Below are 13,420 nucleotides of genomic sequence, written 5' to 3'. Positions count from 1 at the left end.
CTGAAAGGATCCATGAACAGGCATGAAATACATTTATTAATAATGTCTGATTATATTTGGGAGACAATTTTAATGAAGGAAGCATATAACAAGATGAGGAAGATTTGTAATCGTGATGGTATGTGTAAGTCTAGGGCACCTAGGGATGCCTAAGCATGCCAAGTTTACATGATCTTCTAAAAAGATGCAGTAGCTTCCAGCTTTGTGGTATAGAAATTACAGACTAGAGAAGGAGCAGGAGACTTGAGTTTCCCAAATGCCATGTAGTGGAGAGACTGCTAAGAAGTCTTCTGTGGGCTAAGAGACAGAAGAATCTGTGTAAAACTTGTGTGCAACAGGAATGTGTTGGATTTCCATGCTGTGCACATACCTGAGAGTGGAAGTAACAGCAACTATTAGCAACACTGCAATTAGCCAGTGGCAGAAAGTAGTGGAACAAGGAGGCAGCTTGAATTGAGCTTTGGTATGTGACAAGACTTCAGTCTTCAGCAGTGAATGAGGTGTTTCTGCAGAAGAGTGGAGCAACCAGCTGGCCTAACAGCTGTCTCACAGAGAAGTCAGTGAAGAGGACTATGACCTAGTTACTTCTGTACATTAGAAATCGAGTTCTGTATGCCCATCATCTTTGTGGGACTTCTTTTCTGTCATTAGTAGCAATATTATTGTATGTTGAGTTGATTGATAGATATTTGCAAGTTGAGAAAATTGGCTGATTACCTGGAAGTTGAGTTTAATTTTCCTAAACTGGTGGATGGGGGCTAGGTACAGGGTTTTTTAAACAACTCTTTTAAAATCTGAACACAGTCCTTGCTGCTGCCAATGAAGTCCTGGAGAAGCAGTTATATCAGTTGTCCTGAAATATTAGTATCATGTCTTCTAACTTGCAGAGATTAACTTTTGATAGCCTAGCCATTAAAAGACTTTCTGCAGGAGACTTAAAAACCAAATGAATCTAACATGCAAGAGGGACATTTCTTTGCCCATTACCACTGACTCTAATTCGGTATTCTTTTCCCTCCTTTTATCTTAGATATTTGTAAATTAATGGTCAACACAAGTTTGAACTACTCTCTTCCAAAGTTAGATGATGCCACAAACAAAATTCAAAGGTGTTTGAGTAAGTATGGCCCACCCTCTTGCTGCCTCATCTTGGCTAATGGAAGGAATCCAGACATTTAAATGAGGAGCCACTTCAGCAATATATAATAACACTCATTCCTTTCTGTTACATGATGAACTGCTGAAACTAGGCTGAACACATTTACTCAAATTGCATAATCAAAAATCAAGAATAATACCAAAAGCCATTAGATCAGCAATATATATCTTAGACATCTACTAATGCTTTTTAAGGAAAAAGCTTTGGGGAGAAAACAATCTCCTCACTGAATGGAAAACTTAACATTCCAATGGAAGTTAACAAAGCAGATTTTTTTTTTAAGTTGCATTGAATCCAGACTTGCCAAACAGGCTTCAGGCCCAGTAAGTTTATTGCTGTCTTACTAAACATGCTGATAATGTGTGACCATCTCCAGCAACAGCCCCTAGAGGTGCTAAAAATTCCTTCAGTTGAATGGATTAACCTAATGCTATTTGAATGTAACAGTCTTTTTAAAATGAAAAAAATGCAGTGTTAAGAAACAGGTCAAAGTTAAAACAAGGAACTGGATTGTGACTATGACAGCCAGGGTCAAACAAAGAGCAGTGAGGATGCCACCACATCTCAGAAGAGCCCAGAAACACTGTGTCTGAGGCTAACTTAATAACCATTAACATAACACAGAAAGACTGCAGCTCCTCAACAAACAGTTAAAAGAATGTAGTTTGCTATGGATTTGCTTTGCAAGTCAAAATGAGCAAGGAAGAGAATTGCTCTTTCCTTTCTCCATTTATTTTGGTGATATTTGTAAAATCCTTGCATTCATGAGGGTTGTGCCTGCTTCTTCCCAAGAAAAAGGAATAGAAAAACTTTATTTTTTCTACCTTATCTTAGGCATGGAGGCCTGAAGAGTTTGCTTGAAGGGGAACAGGCATTTCTAATCCCTTTTAGGTCTACATTTATATTAAAGAGTTGGTGATGTGAAATACTGTGTTTCCTCAAATATGAACATAGATTTGCAATAATGTATGATAATGAACATGCCCCAGAAGTTGTTTCAAATGTAACTGCTGTCCACCTGCTGCTCTAGATGTTTTAACAAATGTGAGGCGGATCTATCAGAATGACTCAGAGGTAAAGGCAACATCTAAACTTGTTGTTGGTAACTGTCACTAGGAAAATCCCAAACCCATACATGTTTTATGTCAGTTCTAATATATAATAATGCCTGGATTCTGGGAAATGGCATTGACTGGGCTGTTAGCCACTCAGAAACAATGTCGCAAAATGCACAAAATGGGGTTTAATGGATGCACTACAGGAGGAGATGCTTTTTCTGACCGAACTTAAATGATGAAAGTTAATTTTGACAGGCTTGAATGAAGTCTGAATTGCCAGTTTTTAAATGCCAACTGTTCTTGTGTAATGCTGCTGAGTTTTTGTTGTTCTGTGTTGACACTGCTGATTTACAATGCCTAATATGAGTGAATTATTATATGTTGTGCACAACTCATAATAGAAAACCCTTTGTGGCCTTTAAATGTTACAGTAAGTCTGGACAGCACTGTATAATGTTAACTTCTGTAATGCTGTGGACAAGGTGAGGAGGGAGGAGACTAAAGTGCAAACTTTATTTACAAAAAGAATAAGGACACTTGCCCCCACAGTGAGATCCTTCAAATAGGCTCTTCATTCATCACACAGTGAAAGAAGCAGCAGTTCAAGCAGCTATCAGAGACAGTGCCTTTCACAAAAAACATGGAGAATGGGCCAGTTACAGCTATACCATCCCAGAAGGCTGCAATGGAGAAGTTTGTGGATTTACCTTTGTTGTCCTGGCAGTGTCCGGTGTAGAAGGTCTCCCTACGTAGGATGATTTCTTGGGCAATGATCCCGTAGCTGTACACGTCACCCTTCTGAGATACATCAGCATGACGGAGATGCTCAGGAGCTGTCCACAGGTCTGAAGATCCAGATAACAACAGGGGATGAGATAAAGGGAGAGAATTAACTGAAAAATGGTGCTTCTCAGAGCATCCATTTGCTACAGTGATATTTCCTTTTACTCTTTCCATATCAAACCCAGAGCCCACTGGTACCATTTATTTCCTACTTTAGCATTTTTCTTGAGAAGCTGACATTAGTACACGTTAGATAAACCTCTTATGTGGTAGTTTTCAACTATCTGGGATTTGCTGACCCTACTATTTCCACTGTAGATGCAGACCCTCACAACTCCCAAAAAGTTATGGTTATTGGCAATGAACTTGATTTTCTTAGCTACTTTTAATGGGCTTCTTAGAAATAGCCCATGCATCTGTGTAAGACCAAGGAATGACAGCGCTATAAAAAAAACCCACTGAGCTGTAAATTATTGAGCTAGATGCATGGAGTTTGTTATACAAAATGTCAGATGAGAAGACTGTCATATTTCCCAGCAGCCTTGATACCACGAATCTATTTAAGTAATTCTCGAGTGCTTTTGAGCCTGACATAGTATTACCTGCTCATAACCACTTTCTTGCTACAAAAATTATTAATCTGTATTTTCAGTGCAACAAGCACTGTTGTACCTCAAAAACAGAACACTGCCATGGTATGACAGTTTGTTATGACATGCTGGTGATGTATCATAACAGTGGCCCTGAAGACTGTTACAATACCAGACTGCAACATCCAGCCACAATGAATCTGCAGATCTCTTGTGAAACAATAAGTTTTCTTCAAGGAAAGAAATCTAGTAACCAGAAATTTTGAGGCTGCTTATGAGCAATGAAAAAAGAGAAATACATTACAATGTAATAATAATATAAATTTAAATATAAAATTTGTAAAAGGAAGAATGAATAGAGCATTTACATTCAGTGCACTTTTCTTACTCTTTTTTATGTTCTCATTGCTACTCTTGAGCATGTTTGTGTCTGAATGTAAAAATTTTCTTTCAACCCAGTTGCAACCAGTTTCTTCTCGGATCATATACTGCAGTTATGGCACAGTGCTGTGCTTATTATACCCCAAGCTCTACTATACAGATTCAGATGACATAATTTCAGATGGGCTTGTCTTTTCACTCAAGATCAAGTAAGAAGGAAAAGATGAGTAGAAAGGAGTGCTCTGTTTTACAGAAATGTCCTATGAATAGAAAATGTAAAGAAAAGCTGTTAAAATTATTCCAATCTGATTGAACACATAGTACTAGATTCCTACCTAAGGAATGAAAAACATTGAGGTTATCATTGCATATCATTACAGAATTTTTTAAGGATGATCAGAGTCATGGGTGTTAATGTCTAAATTCAATCACAGAGCACTGTGGTAACACGTGCATCTGATAAATGACAAGATCGTGTGGTCATTAACTCCTTTTTTCCTTCACACAAATTCAGCATTACTGCTGAGGAGAGCTGTTTGCATGAAGGCCTTGGATGCTGAAAATGTTTCTTGCATCCCAGCCTTATGTGAAATCTCTGTTTTCTAAACTATAAGCTGAAAATTCATCTTTCCCTTCCTTCTCACCTACACTGCCTAATTTCTTTCTCTACCTGCTAATAATTCTCTTTCTTTGTGTTATTTAGGATAAGACAGTGTTTTGAGGTATCATTTGTATGATGACTGCTACATGAAATGAAATTATTTGTATGTTTTGTGCTGTGTACAAGATGTAATTAGGCCCTACTGGATGAATATCCCCACCTATGAATATAAGAAAATTCTATTGGGTTGGAAATCATGAAGAAGAGCCCAGTTGGGTACTGGTTTTACCTTTCCTTGGAGGCAGAATTGAATTACATCCAAAATCAGTGATCTTCACTACCATGCGATTGTCTACTACACAATTTGATGATTTGAGTCGACCATGGACTTCAGTTTTACTTGAGTGCAGATAAGACATCCCCTGTGGTTGATAATAAAAGACAAAGTAAGCAAGACTATGTGTGAGACACTCAGTTGTTACCAGACTCAACAAAAATATGACATATTAGTGTAATATCTGTCCAAGCAGTTAAATGGCCTTCATCAGCAAAGAATATGCATAAATCAGAATTTGCTGTCACAGAGGGAAACAAAAATTATTTTACAGAGGAGACTTTCTAAGATGACAGGAACAGTCAATATTAAGAAATGAGGAGGTGGATCATTAGAAGGATCATGTCATGGAAGACCATCCTTCCTCTTATTTAACAAAAGTCTGACATAGCACCTTGGGTTTTGATAAGATTAGAACACAATTAAGCAATTAGGAACATTTATTTCCTCCCACAGAAGTTTTGATTTCACCTGCAATAAATGCTTTTTTTGGTAAATTTAGTACAGATTTGTTGGAATGTCACATAAAAAAAGTGCTTCCAACTACATGTTCATCACACCATAAGTGTGAGAGGAATTGATCTTTATGTCTGTATCATCTTTGAAGATTACCAGAGACCAGAGACTTCATTCAGAAACGTTGCAGCAGATCCTCTTCTGCAAAGCAGAGGGCTAAAGAGGGGTCAATGCACAGAGTGTCAGATGATGCACAAAGGCTTATATAAGGCAGGGGGTCACATTAGACAATCATAAAGGTCTCTTCTGACGTGACTGATTATGGTTCTCTCTGTACTAATCAATACATATCAGCTACCCATGAGCTAAACTCAGAAGTGGGCACCATGAGGATCAGCCAGTGTAGTTTCAGCTGAAGTCTGAGATTCAGCCTCTTGACTCACAACACACACAGGTGTAAAAAGGTGTGTAGTTTGCCCCTTTTTACTCATCACATCTGAATTTATCTTGTTTAGTCTAAGACGTTCAAATACAGTGCAATACATGAGAAGGGGGCAGCACTGAGGCATAGCAGGAAAAGAACATTGGTAAGTGGGCGAAAACTGAAGAAGGGAGTAGGTATGCTAATTTGCACCCTCTTGCTATTATTTATTCTGTTTCATCTCTCTCTTTTGAGCTACTTAAGCTCACACCTACTTGTAGCATACTGCTGGTTGTTTTCCTTCCTATAGTCCTCTTTTCTGTAGCTCAGTATATGAAGCATAATCTATATTCTGTGGAAGCCAGAACAGGTATGTCATATCTGTTTAGTTTCTTCTCTGAATGGTCTTCCACTTAGACTACTACATGTATAGCTCATCCTCTTGTATGATAACTGGTAGATAGGCTTTAATAAGGGTTACATAGCTCATGTGGTCATGACATGCTGGGTTTTCTCTCTCCGAATACTGGGTACCTGTAATTGGGAACGGATCAGCAAATGCTACAAGAGATCACTGAGACATGAGCTGAGTTTTGGGCACAGTAGATGTATGTCTGAGACACAAGCAGACTACAAGGATGCAATCCCTGGAGAATGTTGTTGGACTGGTTATCCTGGACCTATCTAGACCATGCCAAATTTACAGAGACTGTGCATGCTATATCCAAGGAACACATTTCTTGATTAAGCAGCTTTTATCATGCAGCCCTGATGATACTATCCAGGATGTTTTGCCTGCTTTAGGTCCTATTTCCTCCAGCTGCACCTTCTTCTAGCTTCTGCTTTCATCAGCCAGGAAATATACCCACTGCTACAGCGGAATTCCCAATCAGTTTCGGCACCAAATAGCAGCAAAGGTAATTTTGATTTCCTTATACCAGGGCTTGCTTGTTAACAATTTCTGGAGGCAGAAGTCTTATAGATGTGCTGATAAAATTTTTCTCTTTTCTTCCAACTATCCTATGCACCTACCTGAGAACACAGAACCTATTAAGAACCCACAATGTGATTTTCAAAATTTATAATGACTTCAGTGCAGTACTCCTAAATCCTTGAGGCATTCTTGTAAGCTTTGCTCTGAATCTCTGAAGCTTTCATTCTGACTGAGAACCCTTTTCCTGACACAATGCAAGAATATTACAATCCCTTGCACAATATCCTGCAGCAGCCCCTCATTTAATAAATAGTGTTGCAACAACAGTGTATGCACTAAGAACTGCAAGGCTTGATTACTGCAATTCCTTCTTAGCAGACCTTTCATTAGAGCTCTTTGGTCACATGTAGCCAAATCCATGTAGCTACAGGTGGTACAATCAGACCTAGAGACAGCAAAGATAGCAAAATAAAAGGGAAAAAAAAAAGGAAATGGAGCAGATTTAGGGCTTCCCTTTGCTTACCTCCTCTGAACTAGGGGCTGCTCTAGGAATAGTGACTACTTGGCTAGTTGTACTAGCGAATAGAAATGATCCAACCTCTGTTCAGAAACACTGATGCAGAAGCTTCTGTGCCAGATGAAGAGTAGGTGAAGTATAAGGGCTGTTTGGGCAATGGTAAAAGCAAGGTGTAGGAAAGTGGTGGTGTGGGAAGGGAGAAGCATATCAAAAGGAAGGCAAGGGAACTGCAGGAGCTGGTCATAGGGATTTTAACAGCCTGGAGAGCTGGGGCTGGGCTTTAAAAGGGCAGATACTAAGATAAGAGGAACTGGAGCCATGAAGTGACTTATGTAAAGCAAGAAACTGCTCAAGTGGAAATAGACAGGGTGCCTGGAGGTTTGGAAGCTATGGTTTGGGAAAAGCAATACAAGAATTTCATGGAAATGTCTAGGTCCCAGAGGCTTCAGCACAGTATCAGGTCAAGGAATAGGAGAGTCTGGAAGATCATCCAAATGACAGTAAGTTTCCTGATATTCCTAGGTACATACAAGTTTTCAGGAAGATTGTGCGAACCATCTCTACTAACATGGCTAATAATGCTCAGGAGCCATTCCACAGAACAGATGCAGTGCGCCACCGCTCCTTAGATGCCATGTCCCCATTACTGATGGTGCAGTGAATGACTGGTCGTGAAGTCCTGGTCCCAGTGCAGTCACTGGGAATTTTGTTACTCCCTTCAGAGGGACTGGGATTTCTCTCTCCTTCTCGTGAACAGAGCCAGTACTAGTCCCTGTTTTCTAAGGAAACATCTGAAGGTGAACTGCAAAGAGTTAAAAAATACCCTGGTTTTTCATATGCTGTAAGGAGGAAGGGAAACTCCACTGCTGCTGTTTAAAATGAAACTTAATGCTGAACATTAACTGAACTTGAAAGTCATTAACAAGGCCAACAAACTGTGACAATTTGGATTAAGGGGGCTTTAATAAAGAACAAGATTTTCAATATCTCTTTAGAACAGACACAGTGAAGTCATTCATCATGGAGACCAAATCTGAATTGATGCATGTAGGGAAATGGGAGGACTGTCCAACCGCAAACCAGCAACAGGAAGAGCAGAGCAGTTGAGGACTAGCAAAAAGGCAGATGTAATTCTCTACATTACCTGCAGAGGTATAATGAATTATTATACCTGTGAATTAGAAAAGCTCCTTAACTACCAGCTAAACAGATACAAGTGTCTAATGTAGGATAGAATTTCCTTTACTGTGCATATTGATTCTTCCTACCACAAGGACCTAAAATGCAAAATCTGTTGAAAGCTACTGAAAAACAATCTTGGTATTTATACAAGATTAATTTCTTCCCTCTCAAACTGCCTGAAATGGATAGCTCTAGTGAGAAACTACAGTTTTTCACTCTAGTGAGTGAGAAAATCAGGATGCAAAATAGACAGTTTGTTTAGAAAAAAGTTGATCCCATCTCTGGATACAAATTAGAATAATTCCATCATTTGAAAAAACAGTTTTCCTTTGTATGCCTTACCTGAAAGCAGTGTGTTTTGCAGGTCTTGTGACTGCACAAGCCATAATAATCAGAGCCACTGGTCAACAGATTGTAACCCTCTGATCTTTGGGTCACATTTCTTTGGGACATACTTTATTTGTTTATTTATAAATAGTCCAAAACCCATTCTGGCCCATATTTCCTCCTTCAGTTTGAGAGCCACTGGTTTCTCCTGCCTCATATACCTGTACCCAGAGGAGGAAAGAGCGGAAGGGCATACAGCTTTATCAAGGAAAGGAAAAGACCTTGAGAGCTGCCCTTCTCCAGAGGTTCACTTTTGCAAGACAGGACAGGTTGATTAACACTGCACTGTCAGCAGCCTGCTTACCTTGGCAATATCGTACATGACAGAGATTTTAAATTCCCAGTCCATGAATGTGCCGTCAGGGTAGGAGATTTTGTCATTTAAAACATCCTGTCAAGAGAAGAAAAGAATGGTTCTAATCTACATCAGGGAAAAAGCAAAAGATGAGATATGGGTACCTAAATCGCACAGCCTTTCAACCAGCGTCTGAAAGAGGTAGCCCTTCATTTTTTATAGGGACTACATGCGCTAGAGCAGGAATTGACTCAGAAAACAGGGAATATGGAATTTATTTTAGGTTTACAGAGAACTAGAAAAGTGGAGACTCCAGAAAAGAGGTTTTTGTGTAATTAAAGGTAAATTGGGAATTTACTCTTAAAGCTGAGCCTTTAATAAAGCAAAATAGCTGTGACAGAAATGGGTAGGTGTGCAAGAGGAAGGGAGAGGAATTTCTGTGTTTTGTGCTCACAGTCTATTTCCTACCAATTTACTCATGGCCTTGTATGTTCAAAGTAGACTGTTTCTTCATCTTATAGTGCCAGTCATTTACAGTTCTTCCAGCCACTATGATTTCTGTTGCTAAAAGTAAACCTCCATGAGTATGCCAGTATACAAAAAAAGAACTAGAGATAGAGCTGTTATTTTGCTGCCTTGCTGTGAATTTGCTCCACAGACCACTGATACTGATGAAAGTCTTTGTATGAACTCAGAAGCAGAGACAATGTGTGCCTGCAGAAGAGCTGATGCCACGATTACTTCATGATTAGCACTGAAATAATATTGGTCGTAATAAAGCGTAAGTCTTTCCCTAATTTTTGCCAGGCATCAATTTACCATTTCTTTTTATAAACAAAAATTAAGAGCTATTGTCTCTTACAGCACAGGATTTGCCATATTCCAGTCTCATACTGTTTGTCCCTTATTAATATGGAATATATTCTTTTCTCTATCCTTTCACACTCTGCGGCCTCAGTGGGGCCCACAAGGGCATCAGCAGATACAGCATCTACGGGCTTGGAGAACAAAGAAAAAGTTATATCCTATTTGCTCCAAATAGGGGACAAATACAAATATTGGATGTTGCTGTTGCCTGGGCAGAGCTCTCCTGTACCTCACATGAGGTGCGGAGCCCTGCTTGCACCTCATGTCATCCTCTGGCTGGTGAGAACCATCAAACTGATGGCAGCTGCAGCAGCACCCATGGAAGGCTGGAGAGAGCCAAGCAAGGGAAAGGAAACTTGGAGCCAGAAACCTGCCACGACTTCCTCAGTCCATGGCTGCTGCAGGAGGGCCAGAGACATATCGATGGGGAGTTTTTTCTTACTTTGAAATTTGATAATTTGGGGGTGGAAGGAGACCTGCAAAATTCTTTACCCGCAGAGAACCTCTTTCGCAGTACTCAATCACCCCAAAGATCATGGTGTCTATCTTCACAGTGCCATAGAACTTGGTCAGGTTGTAATAATCAATCTGTAGGAGCTAGAGAAGAAACATTGCATCTATTGTTAAAAGCAATCATTGTTAGTACAGAAGCACAGGTCAAGGATACTTGTGTGACGTGGCTTTTTATCTCAGGCCCTGATAAAATGTATGAGTTTCCTTTAAACCAGTGTGTACTAAGACACTGAGTGAAGAACTTGGAGACATTTGTCATTCCAGAGCCTTCTGGATTAGGGAGATAAGAGTGGCTGCCATTGGATATTACAAGTTAATTCCAGAGCCCACTAGTCTCCATAATTGCCTCTTCATTCAAACCTCCCAGTTGACCAGAGTAGCCATTATGAGTGACAGAATGTTGCAAATCCATCAGTAAATGAGCAAGTAATAAAAATTTAATGACACCGCATGATATTAAAGACTTGCCCATTTATATAGACAACTGTAGTTTACTTTGAGGTATTTTTAGAGCTTATTGAATTCACAGTATAGCTGTGCTGAGTAAAAAGGAAAACCATTCAAAAAAGATGCAGTACTGCAGCCAAATTCATCTCATGTTGGAAGAGTTTCTATGCACGAGTCAGCAGAGAGTTACTTATATTTAAAAAGCTGCACTTGGCATTCGATAATAAGATTTAACTACAACATTCCACTACTAATGAATTAGCATGAAAAGAGTGCATTGCCTTTTAGCATCAGCTATAAAAATGTATTTAGCAAGGCCATATGACAGAGTATGAATTACTTCATTCATCTTCAGCTTCACTGGCATACAATTCAACTCCGAACTGGTGATAAGATCACACACAGAAAGAGAAAGTTCATCAAGCAATATCCTTTGAGGAATTCATTACCCATCCACCTCACAAACATGCACAAGCATATGGCTGTTGGAGCTGACAGTGGGAAGCAATGACTTCATTCATAGGCTCCATCCTGCCCTGCAGTGTCCAGTTGCTACATGCAACCATTACCTTGTTCAGTTCTATTTTTTGCTTCTCTGAGAAATTACCATCGCTGTTTTTGAGATCCTTTAGGATCACCACCTGAAGAAAAAATACCAGTGGGAAAAAAATCATAGGTTTAGTACAACAGCAATTCATCCTTCTTTTCCAAGAAATGTCCATACAAAGAAAAACTTCAGAAACACCTGCCTACTGCTTCACTGTTGGAGTTTCGGTTAATCAACTAATAAGTAACAGAGTCATATTTCCTTCAAAAATAAATAGAAGATATTTAGAACTGTCAATGATGCAGATCTTAACTCAACATGAATATATCTCAGGCAGGCAGATAGCTCTACTTAATGTACAAGAATTGCCACGTAAATGGCCTGTCCTCCATTAATCTGTTCATCTCCCCAGTACCAAATGTATTCTATTTCTGATCCCTCTGTTTCTGCTTCTGCACTTCTGGACTAGGCTAAGGGTTCATGGGTCTAATATTTTGTCTCCTGTCAGTAAGAAAAATGCAAAGAACCTGATAGGGAATAAATGGCTTATTCCTTCCATAAGATTAAGCCATTTTGTAAGGTTGGGGGAAGTGGAATTGTCTCTGGAGAGGAATGACCTCCTCACAGAAAGAGCCCTCCTAAGCCAAGGAAGTGAGCATGGACACGGCAGTCAGGTTACCTTCTTGTCATATTTGCCTTGGCGCAGTCTCTGGGTGGTGTCACGTCTTTTATCTTCATCAATCTGAGAACAAAGAAGATTAATTAACTTGCAATTATCACCTACTCCCCTCTTGGCAGGTCCAGAGAGATAAGTAATGACAGTGTGTGCCACACAGAGAAGCATAAGACTCTCTCTAGGGAGGGCCACTATATGCCACAGAAAGTGTGGGACATCAACACCACTCCCACAGCTGCCAGGGCCTCCACCTGCTGCTTTCATGTTCTTGGGCATTACAGAGGCATAACAAAGTACAGGGAAATTATTTGTATCAGGAAGAGACTGGAAATCAATACCCAGCCCATTTGCCCATCACAAAATGAGCTTTAAAGCTGGTGAACAGATAGATTCTATTAGGGAGTGATAGATGGAGAATAATCTCTTTTTTCTTCAATACAGCAAGTGAGGGTTACAAAAACTTTTTAGAAAATTAAGTTTAACAGATCCTAGTTCTCCCAAAGCCATAGCCTGCATTGTAGTTAGAACATGCCAATACCCCAGCACCAGTGGTCTTTAGAAGACAAAATCCAAGACCCAGCTTTGGGCATTGTGCTTTTCTTACCTTCAAACTAACATGACTTGTCTCACCAGTCTCCAGAGGCAAAATTTCCTCAGGCGGTATATGGGACCATTTCTTCCACCGGCGCTTATTATCTCTCCTGTACTTCCTGCAAAACGAGCAAAGTCATTCACAATATCCTCCCAGTGAACCGAAACTCACAACAGGAGATTAGGACAGCGAAGCTTCTAGTGTCAGGATGACACAAGGATGGGGTGTCAGGTTGGCAAGGCTTGAGCACAAGCCCTGTGTCTCTCGTACAGTTTTCCAGTTTGAGCCTGCTCTAATTCCCCTAGCTTTGGGAAAGCCTAAATGCTCATTCAATTCCATAGACATAGCAGAAGAACAGAACTGATTTAGCAGAACAACTACTAGGCAATTGCCAGAGTCTCAAGGGAGGTCAGAACAATTTAAAGCACAAAGGACCGTCTGGATTTTATATAGTTTTCTCTTCCATGATATTGAACCTACTCTGAAGGGAGGTCCCACGAACAAATGCAAGCCAAAGGAAGTCCTGCCATCAACACTGGATGATAAGAACTGGTGTGAATACAATGCCAGGAGAGGAGGTAACAACAGTGTTGAGATGAGATGCCTTTTTGTGGGTGTCCCTTGTATTCTGCACATTTTGTAAAAATGAGGGAAAAGCCCTTGGAATGGGGAGAAGGAAA

The 13,420-nt window shown here is 39.9% G+C and overlaps 1 protein-coding gene across 1 annotated transcript in view; it reads right to left on the bottom strand.

The window, feature by feature from the left end:
- Positions 1 to 13,420, bottom strand: part of GUCY2C (guanylate cyclase 2C) — a 50,004-nt gene that overhangs the window by 10,976 nt on the left and 25,608 nt on the right. Inside the window, exons 12-18 of the mRNA XM_074825394.1 lie at positions 12,753 to 12,858; positions 12,152 to 12,214; positions 11,495 to 11,566; positions 10,458 to 10,562; positions 9,108 to 9,194; positions 4,862 to 4,994; positions 2,925 to 3,062 (exon numbers count right to left, since the gene is read on the bottom strand). Of these exons, the coding sequence (XP_074681495.1) occupies positions 2,925 to 3,062; positions 4,862 to 4,994; positions 9,108 to 9,194; positions 10,458 to 10,562; positions 11,495 to 11,566; positions 12,152 to 12,214; positions 12,753 to 12,858 (704 nt within the window). The remainder of the gene's footprint in view (positions 1 to 2,924; positions 3,063 to 4,861; positions 4,995 to 9,107; positions 9,195 to 10,457; positions 10,563 to 11,494; positions 11,567 to 12,151; positions 12,215 to 12,752; positions 12,859 to 13,420) is intronic.

Source organism: Strix aluco, chromosome 5 (genome assembly GCF_031877795.1).
Source record: "Strix aluco isolate bStrAlu1 chromosome 5, bStrAlu1.hap1, whole genome shotgun sequence".
Classification (NCBI taxonomy): Eukaryota; Metazoa; Chordata; class Aves; order Strigiformes; family Strigidae; genus Strix; species Strix aluco.
The sequence above is the reverse complement of the archived record's forward strand: the minus strand, read 5'-3'. Positions and strand labels throughout refer to the sequence as shown.